Genomic DNA, 24,096 nt, shown 5'->3' with positions numbered 1-24,096 from the left:
TAGTCCAGCATCCTGTCCTCGCAACAGCCACCCAGATGCCTGTAGGCAACACATAAGGAGGCGCCAAGCACAAGAGCACTCTCTACCCCTACCCCTACCCCTACCCCTACCCCTACCCCTACCCCTACCCCTACTAGTATTCAGAACTAGTATTCAGAAGCATTACTGCCTCTGAACATGGGGAAAGAGCATAGGCATTGTGGCTAGTGGCAGCCTTATATCTGCCTCCCTGCATTTCTCAAAATCCACAGTTGCCAGACCCACTAAGAGTAAAAATGAAAACCGGCAAAAGTATTGTTAGCCCAGAAATGGAAGCAAGAAGAAATTCTGATTAAAGAAGAATGGCAGATGAAAATAATGGACTATGCAGAATTGGACAAAATGACAGGAAGGATTCGAAACCTGCGGGAACGGAGATTTACAGAAGATTGGAAGAAGTATATGAACTATTTGAAGAGCAATTGTAATCATCAAATTACGCTAGTAGGATTACAAGAAGTTTTGTAGGGAGAAATATATGAAGTGCTACAAAATAGATAAAGAATAGAGATATTGGTTATGAGTTTTAAATGTAACAGGGAAAATAAGAAATGTATACTAAGAGATTAGATTGGAAAATTTTTAGACTGGACTGATGGAAGTCAAAATATTGAATAAGATGTAAAAAATATGTTTAACTACTGTTGACATGGTATGTTAAAAAAACTAATAAAAATTTGTATAAAAAAGAGTAAAAATGAAAACAGTGCCTAGCACAACCGATTAAAGGAAACACATATGCTTACTCGAGAGCAATCAAACACTTCTTAAATTTCACTACTCAAATCACTTCGGCATGTCTGGGATCTCTTGCTGTAGGGTGGAGTGAAGCTTCTGCATTTTTCTTTCTTTTAGGGCGAGTTTTTTATGCACATAATTCTCCCACCCAACAGTTGGGCTACGTACTCAAAACACATTTGCATGTCATTGCACACATCACATTGTTGGATGTATGTCCTTCATGGGAGGTTTTTAAAACAGAAGTTTTAGCATTGAAGGGGGTTGGCCCTTGGGGTCCCTTCCAACCATACCATTCTACGGTTTTACTATTTCCAAGTTGCCCATCTGTCTGTCTACACCAGTGGGCGGTGAATGGGCACAGACTTCATACATATGGTTACATTTTCAAATTGAATAGAAAGTGTTTTGGCAGAAGGGGGAACATATCAAAACACAGTATTTCTCAAGGAACTGCAGGATATGTGTGGATTGTGTACATGGTATCACAAACCAGCCGTGGGAGTGAACTGAATGCAGAATAAACAGGAGTGTGTACACAGCCTTAGTCCCAAGTAGCACCAATGGCAGTTCGATCCTATAAACACACACAGAGAGAAGTAAGAGTCCATGTCCACTCAGGAGTAAGCTAGATTGAGTTCAATTAGACTTAGTCCCAGGCATGTGGTGTATCAGGTTGCAACCTGAGCTATGCAACAGAATAGTCTCTACCACAACACAGCAATTATGGAGCTATTTATGTTCTCCATTTGAAGCATATGCAAATTTATTTTAAAAAATAAGTGATTATATGGAAGCAAACCTATGCCACTTACCAAAGCATTCAACTGAAATAATGAACTGACATACTCAGAGTGCCTGGGAGCTTTGCCTCCTTCATGATATTCCCTCTGCTAGTTTGATGAATGAGGAATGCAACAGAGTAAAAATAGAAGCTTTTCCAGGCTGCACAATATGTGTGTGAGGGGGGAGGGGGAACCAAAAATAAATGCAACTTTTATCCGTGTGTCACAAGGTCTAGTTTTTACAAAAGCTGGTTTAATTAAAAAACTTAAGACATCAGAAAGGTGTAGGGGCACTGAAATATAGTTACAGGGTTTTCATAACAAGACAACAGGCTGCATTACAGAGTTTTCATAGGCTGTCTTTCACACATGAATGAAATAGTTCAATTTAACAAGAACCTTTCAATGAGAGAAAGAGATCAATAAATACACAGCAAGTTGTCAGGAAACTTACAATCAAATTGCTCATAGGAATACCACCCGAAAGCTGTTTGATTACTTTCCACAATCAAGCAGGTAGCAGTGTGTTTATGAATGAAAGACGGATACACACTTTAGAATTTGGAGGGACCCCACCCCCACCCCTGAGAAAAGCAGTTCATCACCTGCCACCAAACATTGCACAGAGTAACTGGAGCATTGCTGATAGACCAAATCTCTGCTGTAATTTTGCCTATCAACTTTTTTCAAGATAAATGTACTATGACATATGTCTATAAGAAAAATCCTGGAAGGGCACAATTGTTAGTGAGTGTGTTGTTGTTGTTGTTGTTGTTTTACAAAAGGAAGAAGAAAGTTTTGTTAAGTGGGCAACAGGAATGAGTAAAGTTCAGAATGGCGTAGAACGGAAACACAATGGCCCAAGGCATGTGTTGGATACCTTTGGCCTACAGACCAAATTTGATGTCTCTCCCCAGGACTCACCTCTGGCCAGGTCTCCTTACTGGCTCTGTCTCACCCTCCTCAAGTGCCTTTCCCTAACTGGAATGTGGCCTTGAACATTCGCTGCTTCCCTGGATGCGGAAATTGCTTGTGCGTGCTTGTGGGGGGGGGGACATAGAAGTGTATAGCTTTGCCATGGCTGAAATGTAGGCTACTGTACAAAGTAAGAGACACATCTATTGCTCTGCCCACTTTGGGGTCTAGTGCCACTGGCATGTGTCCCCTTGAAGGTTGCCCAGCATTCAATGTGGCCCTTAGGCTGGAAAGAAAGGCTCTCTCCTCCTAGTCTAGCCACTTTGGAAATGTCAACATTAACAAAGAATAGATTCCATGGCAAAATGCCCTTTCAAAATTAAACCAGCAGCACAGTACCTTGAAAACATCATTGAGCAGAGCTATTATGTCTTATGTTTTCCAACTGTCCATTAGTAGTGCTCAAATGCATTAGGACACGTGTTGCTACAAACCAGATTACAGGTTGCAATGGCCAAACACCAACTCCCCTTACAACCAATACAATACTTACTAACGAAGACAAAGCGTAACAGACAAATCAGGGGTAATATTTAAAGCTAAGTGTCAGTACTCCAGACCTGTGACTCAACAATTTTGGCTGAACAGATCTCCACTAAAGTCGAGACATCTGCACGCACTCAGAACAGCCCCACAAGACTTCAGAACAGACAACTGTGGAATTAATGGTGTCTGTGGATCGCAGCCAGTTTTAGCACTGATTTCAATGAAAGAAATTGATCGGGTAGTGCTTAGCTCTTGCTCTACAGCTATGTTCCTAGTTCATTCACTATGTGACCTAGAATTAAGTGTGTTGATCTGTTCCACTCTAGCACCTAGCAGAACTTATGGCAACTAACAGGGAAAGAGGAAACCCCTGCCAGAAATAATACAGATCAGTTTCTTCAGCAGGAGCAGAGAAACCTATTCCTTCCCTTTAAAGAGTTCATTAAAACATAATGAGCAATAGGTTTCTCTTTATTAATACTGCAACATTGTACATGCAAATCAGGCTAAGGCTGCAGCATAATCAGCTGGAAAGCATGTCAAGCAGGCTAGCTGTTCTTTTAGTCACAGCCAAGTCAAAAGAAGCTATAGTGACCTTTAGAGAGGGAAAGGGTAGGTGGGAGAAATCCTAAGCAGAAGAACCTCTGTTTCAAGAATTTTGCGAAGGATTGACAATAGAGACGGCAGCAGTCATGTTTAATGCAATGTTCCATTTTGAAAACTGATTCCATAACTTCCTGTTCAGTCCCCTTCGTTGGATTCGCAGGTCACATAGTACTGCACCTTCCTGTTGAAAGAAAGGGGGGTAGGCAGCGAGCACGATTGTGCTAGAAAGAGCAACAACAAAAAAAAGAAGAGGATTGTGAGTCACCAACAGGGGCTTCGCTGAAAGGACGCAAAGTACTTGAATCGCTGTATTTAAGTACCTCAGAAGAGACAGAGGCCGACCTCCAAGCACGCACGCACACCTTTCACTTAAGCATTAGCCATTTCCTAAGTAATGAGCGTGCAAGATAGTTTACCGAAAAAAGCAGCTACTAACAGGTAATTTCTAAGTGTTTATATAAAAAACATCAATAATTTTTTATTAAGTTAAAAGAAACATATCACCTATGGAGACATCACGTGCCACCAAACAAGCCAGACAGCCACAAGGGCACACACTCTCACAAAAATCCCATCAGCATACCCACAGCCAGTACAGCCCATAAAGCACACACACACCCCCCCGCAACGAACCACTAAACAAACCAAACCCTCCCTCGATCGAAGGAAGGCAAAACAAACGCGTTTCCATCAGCGCCAAGATGGCATCCGGCGCTTCCCCAGGAGAACTCAGCAAATTTTATTGCTAAAAAAAAGTACCCGACCAAGAATAAATAGATGGGAGGGAGGGGGATTGGGAAGGAAGGAAGGAAGGGAGAATTGTTGCTTAAAATAAAGGCAGAAAACGGGAGGTGGGGAGGAAGACCCCCCCCCACACACACACACTCCGGTGCTCAAGTTGTCAAAGTTGTCAACGAGGCGCTGCTGCTGATCTTGGTTTCAATTCCCCCAAAATTCAACACCTCCAGACATCTTGTAATCCCCGGGGAAGAGTTCGGCGCTGCCACCTGAGACCAGGCACTGAACCCTTCGCTTTGTACCTTCCGCCAAGTCCGAGTGAGAGAGAGAGAGGGTGGGGAAAAAACAGGAACAGCCAGAGCGCTTATCAAACTGGAAACAATAGACTGGGAGGAGGAGTAAGCAGGTGGGGGCGAGGAAGAAGCAAGATCTTTCAAATCCTGAGGTTCAAGTTCAACCTCCGCGCACTCTGCTTCTCCCATATTCCCCGTTACGATAGCTAGATAGAATATTTATATATTCCATCAATCTTGATATAAATATATAGAGAGAATGGGTTTCCAAGCCCACAATAGAAGCATCTACACAGACAAAGATCATCGCCATCCGGTTTGGGGGGGGGGATCCACCTTAGGCAGACCCATCTAGTATTTAAGGAGGTGGGCTCCAAATGCAAAAGGCGTGGGGGAGATCCTGTGGACTGCCCAGATCACGCTTCCCCTAAGAAGAAGCACTGCATATATATATAGTATCAAACAAACGCCGAGAAAAGACGCCCCGGAGTTACTGAGGCGCAGGCGGCGGCGGGAGTCGTCGTCACTTACCATCATGTTGCCTTGCATTTTAGCGGTTTTAATCATTGCTTTCTCCTTCATTTTGCCTTTGGATGGGGAGACGGTGCTGATGGAAAGCGCGTGCCTGCCAGTCTCCTTACAATACAGGCTTACTACTTAATAATCCATCGGCTTGGTCACTTTAGTCAGGAAGCTCGGCTTTTTACACTTGCGAGGAGATGTTTATTCGTGGGGAGGGGGGGAGGAAACGGGAGCGGGGAGGAGGGAAAAGAGTTCTGATTTCCAACCCCTTTCCCCCCCCCCTCATTTAAGCTCAACGCCCTTTAAAAAAAAAAAAAACATTCACATGGGATTTTTTTTTGGTGGGGTTGTAGTGGTACCCGCCGTCCTCATCATTCTTCCGCTCTCCCCATTCCCCTTGCAACAAAGACTCCAGAAATATTTAAGGGGAAGAAAAAGAGGGAGATGCCCAGCTTTGAATCACGTCCTGCGAGAACTCTGAGTAAACATTGGCGGGGGGGGGGGAGAAGGAGAGAGAGGAAGCTCGTTCCCTATCGCACACTCGCCGCCACATCACAAACACACACCGCTGTCGCGAGGAAGGAAAGCGTCGCTGTCGTGATAATCTGGTGAGGCTTGCCTCGGTGCACGTGCTAAACGCTTTCTTCTCTTTCTCTTTCACAGACCACAGACATCGGCAGAAAGAAATGAGAGCCGCTGCTTTTTATTTATTTTTTAATCAAGGTTAAGCAGATTTTCGGATGGAAAGAATAAAAAGGGTGATGTATGTATGGGTTGACTCTTCTCCGAACGCATTTCTATTTATGCATTTGCACCCTGAGGAGTGTCATGCCAGGGAAGAAGATACAAACCCCCTTTTTTCTGCACATGAAGCTGACACTAGGACACTAGGTGCAGGAGCGCCCCCCTCCATCGCGGTTTTCCTCCTCTGTCTTCCCTGGCCGCCCTGATCAGCCTGGGAGCGAACAGCCAGGAGCAAGCGGGGCCACGTCTGCTGCAAGCGAGGAGAGAGGGAAGGACTGGTATCAATAACGTTGTTGTTGCAGGTTACTATGGGACACCCGCTACGTTTCCATGGTTGCACTCGTTTGGGTCTGCATCTAAATCAGCTGCTGCTGTCCCCACCGCCCGGGAGGGAAAGAGGCGTGGCACTTTCTCCGCAGCACCCTTCCCGAGGTGCCCGTGCGCCGCCAGCCCTCCCTACAAACTCCCCGGGTAAGATGCTGTTCCAGTTACTCCTGAGCCACATCTTTGCTACGCTGCCTCTCCGCCCCACTTTGCTCTCCCGCAGCATCCCTGTCTGATTCCTCCCTTCATTCTAACAAGAATTAGTTCGGATCCCTTTGGAGCTGCTTGCCACGCCCACTTCCAGGATCCCTCTTTGTTGTTGCATTTCCGGGACACACACCTACACACACACACGGTGCTCACAGGCCTTTCCCAGCTGCTCCGGAGACACACCCTAAACCCTGTCTCTAGACCCACTTCACCTTTGCGCACACACAAGCTGCTGCTACAGCACGCACTGTTCAGTCTTCCCTCCCCATCTTCCCAGGATGCCCTGCTGCTTCTGTAATCCCTTCCATTCATCAATCACCACCATGGTCTTGCGGTCGCTCTTTGAGTTCTTCCACTCCCCCCCCCGCCGCCGCCCCCAGCTAGGAAGTCATCGATAGGGCTGGAAAGCGCGCGTATCGCTTTGCTCCTGCCCTTATTCCTCCCCTGTCCACACTCTCTGAGCGTCCAGCTATTCAAAAGCGCGCTCTGTTCTCCTTAAAAACAAAGCGGGGTTCATTTGATAGTCTAGTCACGCCAATAGCTAGAAAATGCTGCGAGGAGAAGACGTTTCGACTGCAGTTTTCTTTTCCCCTTCAGGCGCCGCCAGCAAATGGGAGGACACGCGACTTACAGCTCCCCTGTTGCAGCGCGCACGCACACAATTCACTTACCCTTGAAAGTGTATTTGGGTCCTTTAGCTGTTTGGCATGTAACTGAGCCAAGAAGGTAGGAAAACAAGCGACTGATTTGCAAGAGATAATTGCGGGACCACACTTAGCCTCGCAGAGGAGGGCTTTAGTTTTATTTATTTTTAAAACTATATTCTCTGCTAGAAGCTTAGAGGAGAAAGGTTGGCCGAGAGTTTAAAATCATAACACACTTGGGTAGGTTTATGGTATTAACATTTTTTCACAAAAAAGCTTGCAAACTTGTCACCTAAATCAGAGATGGGAAACCCCTAGACTAGTCCTCAGTTGGACTCAAGTCCAGTCAAAACATGACTCCTATTCCCATCAGCCACAGCCAGCACAGCTAATGGTCATGCATGATGGGAGTTTTTATCAACAAGAGCTGAAGGGCCACAGGTCCCCCGGCCTAAAGCTTAGTTTTCAGTCAACCTTCCAGATGAAAAAAAAAAACACCTGATCATCTTTAACAGTAAAACCACTTCCCAACCGTCACAAAATCTTGAGCAGCTGCAATCAAGTGGTCCTACTGAAATCAGAAAATTGGGGGGGGGGGAGGGGGTTGAATCAACAGAGTAACCAAAGTGCATTTTTGACCCAAATCTGTGTGCATAAAACCACAGGAAATGGTCTGCCCTTCTGATGTGATAAAACATATGAACTTATCACTTAGAAGATGAATGTTCTCTCTTTTTCACTTCCTTATTAGAGTTAGCAATGTCACATGAGAGTTCATGACAACGATATACATTGGCTTAAGAGCCTTGTAGACCAACTCCCTCCAAGAAGAGCCAAACTGAGATAAACTTTGTTGAAACCAATCAACATGAAACTACAGTACAGTAATTTTGATTCACTGTCTTCTTTTGAAAGTGGAAGAGAGTTTTTCTTCTTCTCTCACAATTCCCCAGTGGAGTCATCCAATGAAGTTTTTGGCGGACCATTCAGGACAGACAAAAAGAAGCACTTCTTCACACGGCATGTGGTTAAATTATGGAATTCAGTACCAAAATATGTGGTGTGGCCACTAGAGCTGGGAGGTATCTGGTTTTCAACATCACAGTATATCACCAGCTAAATATCACAACATCTCGATATATCACAATATATGTCTGCAGTGGCGGAGGGTCTTCCTGGGCCTCCCCACAGCAGCAGAGGGTCCTGCCACACCTCATTAATAAATAATAATAATAATAATTTTATTATTTATAACCCACCCATCTGGCTGGGTTTCCCCAGCCACTCTGGTGATAGAGGGTGCACCAAACTTACCCACAACAGCAGAGGGCTTTGACAAGGTGAAAGGCCTTAAAATGCAAGGGAAGTAGTAGTTTTAATAAAAAATATTAAATAAACTTCCATATATTATATCTAATATATTTTCAACTAATTTATCAGTAGTTTAAGTGATTTACAAGTCAAGTTGCATCTTCTTCCCAACTCAGAGCTCTAAGTGGAATCTATACATGCATAAGCCCCACTGAATTCAACTAAACTTACTTCTACTTTCCTGAGTGCCCACTGGAAGGACAGATCGTGAAGCTGAGGCTCCAATACTTTGGCCACCTCATGAGAAGAGAAGACTCCCTGGAAAAGACCCTGATGTTGGGAAAGATGGAGGGCACAAGGAGAAGGGGACGGCAGAGGACAAGATGGTTGGATAGTGTTCTCGAAGCTACCAGCATGAGTTTGACCAAACTGAAGGAGGCAGTGGAAGACAGGAGTGCCTGGCGTGCTCTGGTCCATGGGGTCACGAATAGACGGACATGACTAAACGACTAAACAACAACAACTTTCCTGGGAGTAAGCCTCATTGAATTCAATAGGGCTTGCTTGTGAGTAGACACACATTTCCTTGCACTGCTTACCGAAAAACACCCTCACCACCATTCTCACACAGTACCTAACCTCCCATTTCAGCATAAGGCAGGCAGATAAATCGTCTCCCCTCCATCCCCTCCCCAGAAGGGCTCCCCCAGAAGTCCCCATACCACCAGTCTCTACCTTTTTATCAAAGGGAGGGAGGGCAAGCAAGCAAGCAAACAAACAAACAGGTAGTCTCCTTTCAATTTTTTTTTAAAAATTCTTCCTTTTTAATATGAGGTCCAGCACAGAGGGCCTTCTGGCAGTTCCCTCACTGCAAGAAGCCAAGTTACAGGGAACCAGGCAGAGGGCCTTCTCGGTAGTGGCACCCACCCTGTGGACATCCCACCGGATGTCAAAGAGAACAACAACTACCAGACTTTTAGAAGACATCTGAAGACAGCCCTGTTTAGGGAAGCTTTTATTGTTTGATGCATTACTGTATTTTAATATTTTGTTGGAAGCCGCCCAGAGTGGCTGCGGAAGCCCAGCCAAATGGGCAGGGTATAAATTATTATTATTATTATTAATTATTATTATTATTATGGAACCAACATAAACACCACATTGCCTCTTTGTCTATCCTCCTGGAATGTTAGCAGGCTCTGCATAATTAGCTGAGCTCTTAAGTGAAAAGATACTGGTGAAGCCGAAAGAGTTTGCTGGTTTATGTGAGGACTTACTGTCATTTTTCATGGGTTAGGAGGGAGAAAGGAGAGAGCAAACATAGCTAGAGACACCCCCTGGGAAGCTGTTAAGTCTCCACCTTTTGTTCACAGGTATATTGCCTTGTTGAAACACTTATCACAATGTTCTACACATACTGGTACTGTGCAATTTATTGCACAGCCCTAGCCTGGCCACCAACTTGGACTTGGGGATTAGGCAAAATCATGGAGAATATAGCTATGATGGATATGTTCTACCTCTAATACCAGTAGCTGGGAGTAAGAGACCTGTAAGTCACCGTGAGCCCCTTGACAGAAAGGTGGGGGAAATATAATGAAACAGCCAACAATGGGCGCACAAGAGCAAACACAGCTACATACCATGTAGTGAATGCGCCAACGTAAATACCACTGTAAGAAAGGTAGTCTCCTAGTAACCTCAACCACATAAAACATTTTAGCAAATTTGTATTCTTTTGCTCCCTGCATGCTTTTGCATAACACATGCCGTAGGTCTTCTACCTCTTCTCCCTACCCCACCCCCACCCTGGTTTATTTCTAATGGAGTCATTGGTTGTATCTTATTTCACTTAATTTAATGTGGTTTTGGCACTGCAGTAGCAATTGCTATGATTAAAAAGAATTTTGTTCTAATCTCCAGGCTGCTGGCAAGTACTTGCTATCACTTTTAACCCCATCCATCAATCTATCTATCTAGATGTTTGTCATTGTGTTTAAGATTCTCTTTTCCGTTTGGGCCAAAGCATTCTCTCTCTACAAATGTCTCTTCCGCTTCTCACAACTGGATACTCTACCCTTTGCATTCCACAACACAATGTCTGGCATTTGCAACTAAAGCCTGAGATAATTTTTAGGCATCAATAACTTGTCATCACAATTGTTATTTCCCTTTTTTATTTTCTTACAATAACACAGTAAGGTTTAACTAGTCCAGAATTATCCCTACATTACATTTGCGGGGGGGGGGGGGAGAGGAAGAGAAAGTCTAAAGCTCAAGTAACAGTCAGACCATTTGTATATCTATCCTTCTACATTGAATCAAGAACTTCATAGCTCATACCCTTAAGCAGGGATGGGGGAGAGACCCATGACTTGAGAGGAAGACAAAGCAAAGACCCTATGTGCAAGATACACATAAAGTGGTTATTATACCACTTTCAGCAATTATAGCTTCCCCCCACCAAAGAATCCTGGGAGGTATAGTTTGTTAAGGGTGCCAAGAGTTGTTAGAAGACCCCATTGCCCTCACAGAGCTACAATTCTCAGTAACAATCCATTCATCTTGCCAGGGGAATCTGGGAATTGCAGCCATCTTGGGGTGGAATAGGGCTTTCCTAACAACTCTGGGATTTTGGAGTATGCCATGACTGTTTAAAGTAGTATTTAGTTGGCATCCATCTGTCTCGGGTGACAATGCAAAGCGCAGCTCTCTCTGAGGGTGAAGTCAAACCATTGAAGAGTTACAGTTTTGTTGCAGCTGGGGCATTAAAGTGGTATAATACTGTTTTAAATGCATAGTGCAGATGAGGCCTAAGGCAGGAAAATAAGTTTAGAACTTTGTACTACAAATCCCCACCCATGATTTCAACAGATGGTGTAGCATACCCACCAAAATACCATATATGTGACACATTTTGAGTTTCAGGAATGTGTAAAATTTCACTGATTGGCCTCCCTCCACTTCCTGCCCATCCAGACAAGCCTATGGACAAAAAAAAAATGACATGCTCAGATTCTGTTCATGGTGCATTCCAGAAGTTGTCCAACTGCCTTTGGGCATGCAAGCTGGGACTGGTGGAAAGCAGAGCCTAACAACTTCTGGAGGCTAGCATGTTTGGAGGATGGGGTTATTGGCCATCGTCCTGTTCCCCCCCCACACACACACACCTGTGTATTCTTAACAGAATAGGGCCGTTTGGGGTATTAAATCAATCATGTCACTTTTCAAGACATCAGTTGTCTTCCACCAGCAACTGATGTCTTGAAAAGTGACATGATTGATTTAATACCCCAAACGGCCCTATTCTGCTTTGTCACTTTCCCCAATCCATTATTTCAATTGTTCTTAAGAAAAGAAAAGGGGGGGGGGACTTGGAGCATACCAGAAATGAGTCAACACCTCACCATCAATGACAGCTTAAGAGCCAAAATATTCAAACTCACTGCCCAATTCTTGCAAGAACTGCATCAGCAATCAACTTTTATTGGCCTCTGAGCCTTCCAGAAGGCTACTTAGTGAATTCAAGCAAGGGGTAGACAAATGAGAGATGGCCACAATATTAACTTTTAAGTGTACAGCAAACAATGTGTAATACACTCAAAAGGAGAAAAGCCTTTATTTATTACCTTTTCCTCTAATATTTCCTCCCCAAAGTCCATAGTAGCATACATGGTCTCTTTCCTCTTCCTTTTATCCTTGCAAACCACCCTTTGAGGTAGGTTAGGCCTTGGATCTTGTGGCCAGGCAGGGATTTGAAGCCAGCCCTCTCTGGACTAAAGACCAGGGAAGGCCACTGTTTCACACTGTGGGTGTCAGATAAACCGCTATACAAAATTTAACTTAACTTGAAGGAATGCCTTTCCCCGGATGTTGCTCCTCATGCTTCCTTTGTCCTACTTCAGATGGTCCTCCCTTCCAAGAGTCCATGGTCCACTCAGTGGCTACACTCTCCCCATGGCTTTACCAAGTTAGAGAAATTCAAGACTTCTAGAAAACTGACAAAATCCTCTTCATCCAGGCAAGTACTGATATTTTACAGCAGCCCTCCCCAACCTGACATCTTCCAGATACAGTGGTACCTTGGTTTAAGAACAGCTTAGTTTATGAACAACTTGGATTAAGAACACTGCAAACCCAGAAGTAGGTGTTTTGGATTGTGAACTTTGCCTTGGAAGCAGCACATGTTTTGCTTCCTGTGAATTGAGTCCCCCGCTGCTATGGGAAAGCATGCCTTGGTTTAAGAACGCTTCGGTTTAAGAACGGACTTCCAGAACAGATTAAGTTTGCAAACCAAGGTACCACTGTATTTTGGAGCATGACTCCCATAAGTCCCAGCCAGAGTGGCAGACTGTCAAGGATGCTGGGAATTGTATTCCAAAACATCTGGAGAGTACCAGGTTGAGAAAAGCATGAGTAACAAATTTTCAGTTCATTTTATGATAGCATCTTAGATATTGGTTTTAATTAATTGTGAGCCACAAGAATTTAATTGTGAACACTGCAGAGATTGGATAGTGAGCTAAATCTTCAAGAAATAAAAATAATGAAAGGAAAAGGGATCAGATTTGCTGGCAATAGTGATCTGTCCTGCAGTTATGTCCTGAATACAATTCTAAATAGATGCTACAGCTTCAGATCGTTTATTTAAAGCTGGATTGAATAGCAACGATGATTATAGGTACTAGCTGAATACACAATTGAGTGCTATTTCCTTTAATATGGATTCTATTGGGGGGAAAGTAAACATCTCCCATGCTCTTTTCCAAGGTGAGGTATACCCAATTCTTAATCATCAAGAGCCTGCAATGTGGATAAAATAGCAATGAATTGCCTGCCGATGCACAGAAATAATGATAGCAATTCTGGAAGTCCATTATGCTGTTCTAAGATCCTAGACATCAGACAACACTCCTGAGGGTTATAATTGTCTGGCTGAGCTAACATGCACAGCGGAGGCTGGAAGGATGCACAGAAGAATGGCCTCATCCTATAGAAATTCCAGGTATAAAGAGCCTACAAATGTGTGAGAGCATTCAACTGTTAGGAGCTTTTAGCAGCAAATAATGCATAGTTGTGTTTTTATACTCTGTTGGAAGTCGCCTAGAGTGGTCGGGGCAACCCAGTTAGATGGATGGGATATAAATAATGAATTATTATTATTATTATCATCATCATGATGCAAATCCATGAATGCTTAGGGCATTGTCCCTGCCGTAATATTTTGTAGAATATGCACCAGTTTAAAGGGCGTTTCTCCAAAGTGATTCTTTGAACAGCCAGATATACCCTCCTGCTTCTCTCGCAAGAAAGAAGCAATCCATTTAACTGTGTGAAAGAGCTTATTTGAAACAGTATGTTTGCAGGGGTTCAAAATTAGCAGGGCGCCAGGCACATTTTGCGCCTAAAGAATCTCCATTTGAGAGCACCTCAAAAAGTCAAGGATTACTGCAATGCATGTGTTTTGAAGCCTCAAAACATATGTTAAAGATAGACATTATGTTAAGGAGATTAACAATAAAGAGTAGAGTGTTTTGAAAACTGAAGTGTGGTACCAATATTTTTATTGCAAACACCAAATTAAGCAGGTAGGTAGATGTGTTGGTCTGACGCAGTCAAAATATGTGAAAAAATTGTCCAGTAGCACCTTAGATACCAACTATGTTTGTACTTGGTATAAGGTTTTGTGTGCATGCACCCCCAAATGGCAACTAGACAATCTGTTTTGGCGCCCAGAACCCAGGTGCCATTTGGCTACTAGCTTTTCTGTCCCAGTTTCTAACACTGCTTGGAAACAACCTGTATGCAGTTCATACAACAACGGAAAGGTCCCCTCTTCTTCAGCTCAGGAGGAGGAAGATCTTGGTCGCAAACCATACAAACCATCTCAACTTGGTCACAACTGCTGAGTCACAAAAAGCAACCTGACAACTGGTTAATTTTGAACACTGATGGCAAGGCTTTTATGGAATGCAGGCCTCTGACTGGAAATGTTTACCCACCCTTGTGCTAGACCAGGCACAAGCAAACTCAGCCCTCCAGATGTTTTGGGACTACAACTCCCATCATCCCTGACCACTGGGTCCTTTTACCTAGGGATGATGGGAGTTGTAGTCCCAAAACATCTGGAGGGCCGACTTTGCCTATGCCTGTGCTAGACAAAGAGGGAAAGGCTAACCTGTGTAACAATTTCTGCGTAGCAACTCCAGCCCACTGCTTGTTGTGTTCACTCAATGCCATGATTTCAGAGCATACCACTGCTAACCTATTGTGGCTGTTTCCTACGGCTCTACCCTCAAACTACTATTTAAAGAACAACAACTGTTTCATCTTCCTACCCTAAGAGATTGATGCTTTAGCAAACAAAGAAGTAAGGGTGCTTTAGTACTCCGGATATGCTGGTTGACTGTGCCCTTCAAAGTATCCTAAAGACATTATTTACTATTAGCACAAATTGATATCTCATCAAGGGATGCTCATTAACATCAGCAGCACATCATTAAAAAATCATTTCAGGAGAGGCTGGTGAATGCAGCACACTTTGCTCTCGGACAGCTCCATCTGAAGTCTGCAGAATTCAGTACAGTTTTTGTTTTGCTGTACTGTAGATATTATGCAGTATATCTTCAGATGATTTCAATGCCTGCCAATTCCCATCCATTCACAGCCAAACTCTAGTCCAGAAGGAACAGTTTCCGCCTATGTTTAGAACATTTTTCTGTGAAATTGCAGGGGATTTGTTTAAGTTTCCATTAAAACATCACGACTTCCCTGTCACATTTTGCTGGTTAAAAATATTTATGTAATGCTTCGTTCAAGACAGCTCCCTTGCCAAAAAAGGCCACAAAACAATTGCATAAGAATAAACCTAATGTAGGATGCAACATCTGCCTTTACCTTAATGGTGAGTTTTTTCCTTCCACATCTTTCCTGCCCTGCCTCTTTTGGTTTTGCAGACACCCGACTGTATAAATTGCCCATTACAACTATTCCTGTAACCATACTTGGAGAGCAGGTAGGATTTTGCTAAACAGAACTCATAGGGTATCAAGACTAATTCATATCAGGTGGTAAGTCTCAAAAGACTGAAGGCCATGGGACCAGGGAAATTAAACAATTTTCTTGATTAAAACCCTATCTAAAAGCTACTGTTTGCTCAGAGCAAACCGTTACAAGTGCCATGGAGTTATCTGTCTGTTTTGTCCCATAGGATAAGTAGCAATTTCCATGCCCCCCAGACTCCCAGCCCCATGACACCAATACAAAAACTATACCCCCATTTACATTTGTTATTAGAAAAAAATATTGAGATCTTCCAACTTCACATCTAGTTTGGCCTTCAGGCATTGCTGCCCAAATAGACAGATACAACATTTGTGACTGATCTCATACTGGAGCCTTTTTTAAATTTAAATGATAGATGTTTGCATCTTCCAGGAAGTAATTCAAATGCTATGGTGAATGTATGTGCAGAGGAGCATACAGGCTGATCCCTGTACTCAAAGGCAACACAAGGTATATGGATCACAACCAACCATACTGGAGGATCAGAGCAATAGGTCTCCTGGAACTTCACCCCACTGGGATTGCAAGAGGAAGGATGCAAGTGCTGGAGTCAGGCCAGAACAGGTGCAGCAGTGTACGACACACAGTGGGGTTGCACCACTTACCTGGCTGCCTACCATGAAAGGGAGGGGATGGAAACAGCAATGTTGGTGTGATGTAAATGTGCTGGCAGGAGCACTGTACTGGCTCCACTTGTGTGTCTGCACTGCTTTGTTTTCTCCATCATTGTATACAACAGGCAACTCAGCCAGAGAGAGACCAGGTAAGTGCCACAGTCTCACTGTGCCATCCACAACTGAGCAGGAGAAATGACCAGTGCTGGAGAAGAGGCTGAAACTGTGCAGGCTCACATATACACACAGCACAGTGTTAATGCGGCAGAGGTATGATTACGGCAGGGGCTGGGGAACCTGTTGCCATCTAGCTATTTTCAGACTCCAACTCACATCAGCCCCAGACAGCATAGCTAATGGTCAAGGATGTTGGGTACTGGAGTCCAATGACAGCCACAGGTCCCTTGACCCCACATTAGAGGGTATGCTTCTGTGGGCATGGATTTCCCCTGTATTAAAATGTAGTAAGTGTCTTATTTCAAAGAACATGCTTTAACAATGTTTAAAGATGGGTGGCAATGACATCATGCAAATATGGGGAAATGGAACAGATACAAAAAACCAACCCTTAGAATAAGAAATTAGGAGGAGTTACAAAGACAGAAGAGCTAGTTTCATTCCAAGTTTATGAATCACAAATTTACATTTATGCTTCCAGGATAAATCTGTTTCTAAAGCAAAAGCCCTATACATTTGGATAACATGTACATTATTCACACATGTGGGATTATTTGGTTACATTTTAAAATATATTTGAAAACAATGTGCAATAAAAAAAGCAAATGACTGCACCAGTCGGCTGTTGCTTTTCTATAGCGAGAAACTGCAAACTGCGCAGTGTGACTTAGCTCCACCTGATCAGGGGGTGGAGGGAATAGTCTAAACTAGCACTAGTGTATAATCTACTAGTTCTCATGCTGCATTCTAAAGAATTCTGGTTTTCCCTTGGAAGCCTGTCTGGAGCTTCTCCATGAGAGCATTAATAGTGGCAGATAACATCCACGTTAAATTGCTCTCTACTATTATCCAATAAGGGACGCAGGTTGCGCTGTGGGTTAAACCACTGTGCCGCTTGGGCTTGCCAATCGAAAGGTCGGCAGTTCAAATCCCCACAACAGGGTGAGCTCCTGCCAACCTAGCAGTTTGAAAGCACATCATTGTGCAAGTAGATAAATAGGTACCGCTCCGGCGGGAAGGTAAATGGCATTTCCGTGCGCTGCTCTGGTTTCGCCAGAAACGGCTTAGTCATGCTGGCCACATGACCCAGAAAAACTGTCTGCAGAAACGGACAAATGCCGGCTCCCTCGGCCTGTAAAGCGATATGAGCGCCGCAACCCCAAAGTCGTTCGCGACTGGACTTAATTGTCAGGGGTCGCTTTACCTTTACCTTTATTATCCAATAGTAATTCACTGGAAATGCTCAGGCAAGGTCAAATACTCTCTAGAAAAGCCTTTCACAATCTTTGGTTCCTGGATCTTGTGGGACTACATTTCCCATCATCAGTGGCCATTGGGCACATGGGCTGGGGAGATGATGATGAGGATCCAACGTCTGGAAGGTCACAGGCTCCACTTCTGGTCTTACTATTTGTGTCCCTAGATTGTGATTCACTCTTTCAGAACAAATGCTCAGTCCATTGCATTTTCCAGCTGGCAACTTTTTTGTGTGTGAATTTGTGTGGAATGAAAAAAAAATAGATATGAAGGAAGACTATGACCAAAGGAGGAGACATTTATTCCCTCCTGTGCATTTCCTGTGTACTCATTTCATGGCTACCCTAATGCAATAAGGGATATGAATGTATTTTTCCTACATTTGATAGGAAGCATGACTAAAATAAAATTAGGCACTGCTTTCTAAACAATGTGCGTAATTCAGGGGATAATAACGGCTCTCAAGACAAAAACTAGGCAGGCATGGGGAAGTGGTTTTGTACTTCAATTGCCCCTCTGTAATGCGAGGACAGAATGCATGCATGGTGTCCATGCTTTACAAATTTGCTGCAGACCAAGGTTCTAGGAACAGAATTATTGACTGATATTTGTCCAAGCACCTTCACTGAAAAAAGGGGTTCCAGTGCACAATTCATTGACCAAGTATAACTATCCTTCAACTGCACAGCTGTCATTCTACATCCAACAGCAAACTGCCATTTTTACTAAAAGTTTTAAGACAAGCAACCCCACAATTTATGCAGGGGTTGCATTCCGCGCCATCACATGTGATGGCGGAGCATGCAGTGTTCACAATGCACCAGGCACATTTTGCTACTGGTGCAAGTCCAATTGCAACTATGTGGAGATTTCTTGGAACCAGGCTGGCAACCACAGTTGTAAAACCTCTGTCTTAGTCCATCGTTAATACCATTTCCATTTTCACCCTGTGTGTTTCTCCTTCTTGCACTGGGACAAGTGATTTGTTGTAAGAGCAAGGCAACAGTCAAGCAATGTAGTTGAGATCAGAGAATTGTAGAAGTGGAGCATTGGAAGTGATCCCAAAGGTCATTTAGTCCAATCCCCTGGTGAATAGACAATCTGCTGTGGTTAATGCAACCTACCTAGATTCAAGGTGCTATTTGGCACCTAGGTTATATACCCGAGTTTCTAACACTGGGAACACACATAAGCCTGTTACACCGCCACTTCCGGGTCACCGTGATGTGCCCAGGCATACATCAATTGGACACATGTAAATCAGTCATTGCCTGTAATTCATTACTTTAGTGTTTTAATGAATGTTGGAATTGTTAAACCTTGGGAGATGTGATTCAATTTATTTTTATACAATGTAAGCTGCAATTTCTCTCTCTCTCTCTCTCTCTCTCTCTCTCTCACACACACACACACACACACACACACAATGGTGCCATTTCGATTATTAAAAGCAGGAAGAAGTTGTATGTGTCTAGTGAACAAGTTTAGTTTGTCTTATTGTCTTTGCATATGCCGAGTAGCAGGTTTAGCTAAAAACTGGTGCAATATAAGCTATCTTTCAGTTGATACCAGGGCCCTTGATATGGTAAAAAGACCGTTCCCTTTAAATATCTATTTATTTGCACTTCTGGTTCACCTCCTGCACCTCAAAGTTATTTTAACAATAAAAAATGCCAACAGTAAAAGCAGTCGGAACAATTTTATATGTAAAATTTTATATGTAAATAGAATTTCAAATCAAGTAGAGACATACAACATTAATAAAATTAAGTCATGTGCCATACTACATTTTTATAAGCAACCAAAATCTAAGAAATACCTATGTTATCCTCCTCTAAGCAAGTATATTGATACTAGGTTTTGTTGGTGGTTTTAGTTTATTTTCAAAATGGTCATTATGCCAGGATATTAACGTGGCAAACCAGCAGAGGGCAAACTCAGTCTGCATATTCTCTCTGTGTGTGTTCACCCTGGAAGTCAGAACAAGCAACTGTTTTGCATATTTATCTTTTATCCAATAGCCAATACAGACACCTGGCAAATATACTGCATCTTATCTTACAGCAAAATGTATCAGCATTAATCACAACTGTCAGGAAACCCAGTTAAAAATTATTACAACCTACAAATCTGAAGGGTGAAGATGGCAAGGAAACTCGATGCAAAGTAATTTTGTCTCATTAAGAACAATATGTTTTATTTCACCATGGTCTTTATACTGCTATATTAGATTTGAATTATCTAAATACACATGAATATAAATACAATGAAAACATATAATATTGCTTATTTTATCATCTATTATGCTTTATAATTTAAGGTATCAGCTTATATAATTGACAATGTCATCTTAGGAACACAGAATCAGACCATTAGTCCATCTAACTCAGCCATCCCCAACCTGTGGCCCTCCAGATGTTTTGGCCTACAACTCCCATAATTCCTAGCTAACAGTACCAGTGGTCAGGGATGATGGGAATGTAGTCCAAAACCTCTGGAGGGCCGAAGGTTGGGGATGCCAACTGTCCACTCTGACTGGAAGCAGCTGTCTAGGGTTTTAGGCAGGACCCAGCCCATAGTTTCAGCATTCCTAGTCCTGCCTGGAGATACTGGGGATTGGACCTGGGACATTCTGGATGCAAAGCACATGTTCCACCTCTGAGCTACTACCTTCCACATTTCGCTTAGCCCACCTGTTAGATCTCAGAGCAGCAAACTGTATCCTGAATAACGATACTTTAAAAAAACTAAAGGATCTCACAGGTAACCTCCAAGTGGTCCACTGATAGTGAGATGGAGTTACAAGGTATGGCATCTTTCCTTACAAATATGGGCAGCTCTCAGCTGCTGGGTTTCCGTCTAGCAGCTCACAAAGCTGTCACTTCCATCCTTCAATTAAGGCAGCGGTATGGTCTTCATCAACCTCTCAAATCACCGACCGCCCCCTCTTGAAGGCATCGTGCTGTCTGTCCAAATTTCTTATCTGATCCATCATTTCCTGAGTGACAAGACTTAACGCAGCAAGCATTCTGTCATCTCCAACAAACTAATCAGAAGTGTTTTACATTAATCTCTAAATATGTATTGCATTAAAAAAAAATGTTGACACGGCTGAGACAAAGATTATAGAAGGAAAATTCCATTTCCTCTCTTCCCATCAGTGCTTCCTGTGCAGTGAGAAAAATTGTGCCGAAAGTCCAAAATCTATTACTACTTAACTGTACTACTGAATGGATTTGGTGCAATTTGTGGAAGATTAAGAGTTGAGTTGATTTAATATTATTTCATCCTGCTTTTCCAACAAGAAATGCTGAGCTCAAAGCAGCTCATGATAATCACAACAGCATTTAAAGAAACAAAACCACTGCAATCACTGTAATATCAAACACAACAACATATAAAGCAAACAACAGCGAATTCAACAAAACAATTAATGCAATTCAATAAAATCACCCATGAGCCTTCCTCAGATCAGGAAGTGCTGGTAGCCAGGAATTTCCTAGAGTAAATGTTTCCTGAAAAGGAATGCACATGGAACCAAGCTCAACCGCCTGAGAATGAGGCACAAAAATGGAATACCTTTTCAAAGAAAACTTTTAAGAAACCGGGAAGACAGATTTTCCCACAGCACTACTTACAGCCCTGAGAACTGGATCCCAATTAGGTTTTGTATCCCCTGAACCTGATTAGAGACGTGCCCAAGATTATTTTAAACTCAAGAATTTGAACATACCAGTAAGTTGACTGACCTAGAAAAAAAAGTGAAGTTCTGAGATCTGAGAATTAAAGGCTTTTTGCCCTCCTTCTTAAAAAGCTTTTTGTTCTCTAGGAAGCTTCAGTTATTTTATATGCCATCAGTTTCTTTCATTTATTTGACCTTGCTTAGAGCAAATGAAAGTTATCCCTTGAAACGTTTCAAGTCTCGAGTGAACTTTTCTTTTAGGCTAGTTACTTCCACCCTGCCTTCACTTATTCTCCCTTCAAAACACTTCTTTTAAAAAGGTGAGGGGTCCTCTCGAGTTCTCTCTTTTCAAATTTCAGCTACATCCAGGAGTAACACATATGTTGCTACCTTATCCACTCAGAGACACACACTTAAGTATTTTGAAGATGCAAGGGGTTGGACTAGATGACCCTCGGAGGCCCCTTCCAACTCTGCCATTCAATGATTTTATTTGTATGCTGCTTATCCACAAAAAGTATCATGCTGAAAGCAACTTACAACAAAGAAAACAGGAATTCGTTTCAAAATCAAACAATGCAAGAACTGTTTCATAATAATAATAACACCACCACCACCACCACCACAATAACAGTGCATTTGCATCAGAGATCAAACCCCCCCATCCAGCTTCCCTAGCAAACCCTTGAGTGCACCAAAACAAGTGTGTCTCTATTCCACACCCCAAGCCAATGGCTAAAATACATCTTAGCTTTTACAGCAAATTGTAATTGCAAATGCACAAAAGCAATCCTGAAAGATGCCACCACCAACATATGGGGAAATATAACCAAAGGCTTTGCTGGTAACTGTTCCCCGCTCCCCATAACTGAAAGCTTGCATGCTCTGTGTTCAAGAAAACACCATCTGAAAGTATGCATCCATCCTTTCTCCACATGCTAATGGAGATGATATCGTTTGATTGCTAGAATGAATACACACACACACACACACACAGAGGTATCATACACCAATCATCAGTTACCTGCTGATCAGTTACCTGCTGCAGAAAACACACTAGAATAAGCCCTTTTGTATGTTTGCTAGCATGAATCCTCCTTGGGGTGAGATCTCCCAACCAGGTGAAGTTGTAGTTATCAAGTATTAAGCTTATCACATCCCAGCATTCCTCTCAGTGATAACTACTGCATTCATGAGATAAGAAACCTCCTCTAACTATGGTGGCTATATTGAAGTAGCTATTGCTTGTATCCAAGGTATCAAGTTATAATGACAACCCTAATGTGAGAAGCATCTCTCTCTCACACACACACCCACACCCACACACACACCCTAAGATTGCCAGATATCGGGATTTAACCACAGTGATTTGAATATGGCAATGAGAAGCCTCTGAGCTAATTTGGTCATGATCTGGTTCTACGTTTTAATAGCTTTCTAACACCTTGGGCTTTACCAGCTGCTGCAGTGCCTTAAACATTGAAATTACTAAGCATGTCATGTCATTATCCATAACGCTCCTCTAGGTTCTGGTGAGATCCATCAGCATATAACACCTACACTCAGAGAGCTGCACTGGCTGCCAATTTGCTACCTGGCCAAGTTGAAGGTGTTCAGCTTGGGTTCAGTTCGCTAGTGAGAGCCCCTTGCCCCTTACGCCCACTCAACTGCTTCGTTCTGCACTTGTAAGAAATCAATCTTTCAGTTTGGCAACACACTTTGGAACTCCTTGCTTATTAGCACCCGACAGATGCCTTCCCTGTACTCTTTTTGGTGCCTGTAGAAAACATTTTTGTTTAAGGCAAGCCTATACAGACAGGTAGAACACTGACAGGTGTTTAAATCTAGTTTTTAGCTTTGTTGATTTTAATTGTTCCCCCCCCAAAAAAAATGTTTCAAATAGTTGTTGTAATGGGGTTTTGGGGTTTCTTTTACTGATATTTTAATTGTTCTATCCTTTTGTACACCACTTTACAATCAAGTGGTGTCAGATGGCAATGGTGCTTGCTCGTGAGTAACCAGGCAGGACTCAGACCTGTCTTTTGCAGGTTTTATTTTGGTGCAAACTATTTACAGTGCAGAGCCACAAGTTCATGTCTGCCTCAATCGCTAGCAGAATCCGGGAGTAGTTGTTTCCTGGACCTCCCCCAACATAAAAGTCTCTTACTCCCAGCCTTTTCCTTCCCCTTTGTGCTTTAGACCTCTGCGCAGGGTGGGCAACGGAAGGGGCGTGCTTCCCTCCTGGCCAGCTTGGCCAGGAGCGGTGCTAAGGCTTCCTGCAGCATCCTCAGGTCCTTTTACCTCTTCCCAACTGGAGGTGGGGCTTTCCTCATCAGCGGAAGAACTGCTTCGCAAGATTTTCAGAGGCTCCCTGTAACATGACTGTCCCTCTGTTTCCCACCCCTGATCCGATGGCAAGTGGAATATAAGTTTTGTGAAATGGACAAAAATTCATTAGCACCTAGACTTGTTGACCTACATTCATGGATGCCCATACCCACCCACCAACCACATTCCAAGATCTGCAGCTTGAGTTGGGAGAAAATGAAGCCAGGCATGCATATAGTCAGCTTTCTAGTATTTACACCAGACATGATAAAACCAGAGGCTTCCCCAACCTCTGCCAGTTGCAAGTGCCAGAGTTTTCTTGTTGTCATTCTCATTCTCATTTTCTTTTTTCTTTGCAATTGAAAGAGAGAGAAAACAAACAAGCAGGAATTATAATTAAGATAATGATCATTTGTGAAAATAATATTTGTACCCCGCCCATCTGACTGGGTTGCCCCAGCCACACTGTGGGCAGCTTACAACAAGACATAAAAGCACAGTGAGACATGAAACATTAAAAACTTCCCTATACAGTACAGGGATTCAAAAACAAAAACA

The 24,096-nt window shown here is 43.0% G+C and overlaps 1 protein-coding gene across 2 annotated transcripts in view; it reads right to left on the bottom strand.

Moving 5' to 3' along the window:
* Nucleotides 1-24,096, bottom strand: part of DPP6 (dipeptidyl peptidase like 6) — a 506,101-nt gene that overhangs the window by 441,582 nt on the left and 40,423 nt on the right. The window contains exon 1 of one of the 2 annotated variants that reach the window (XM_079946665.1): nt 5,192-5,662. The exons of the other annotated variant lie outside the window; for it this stretch is intronic. Coding sequence (XP_079802791.1) covers nt 5,192-5,242 — 51 coding nt within the window. The 5' untranslated portion in view covers nt 5,243-5,662. Of the gene's footprint in view, nt 1-5,191; nt 5,663-24,096 lie in introns of those variants that run through there. 2 annotated transcript variants of the gene reach the window in all.

Source organism: Podarcis cretensis, assembly GCF_951804945.1.
Source record: "Podarcis cretensis genome assembly, chromosome: 12".
NCBI classification, from domain to species: domain Eukaryota; kingdom Metazoa; phylum Chordata; class Lepidosauria; order Squamata; family Lacertidae; genus Podarcis; species Podarcis cretensis.
This window is presented reverse-complemented; position numbering and strand designations above follow the sequence as displayed.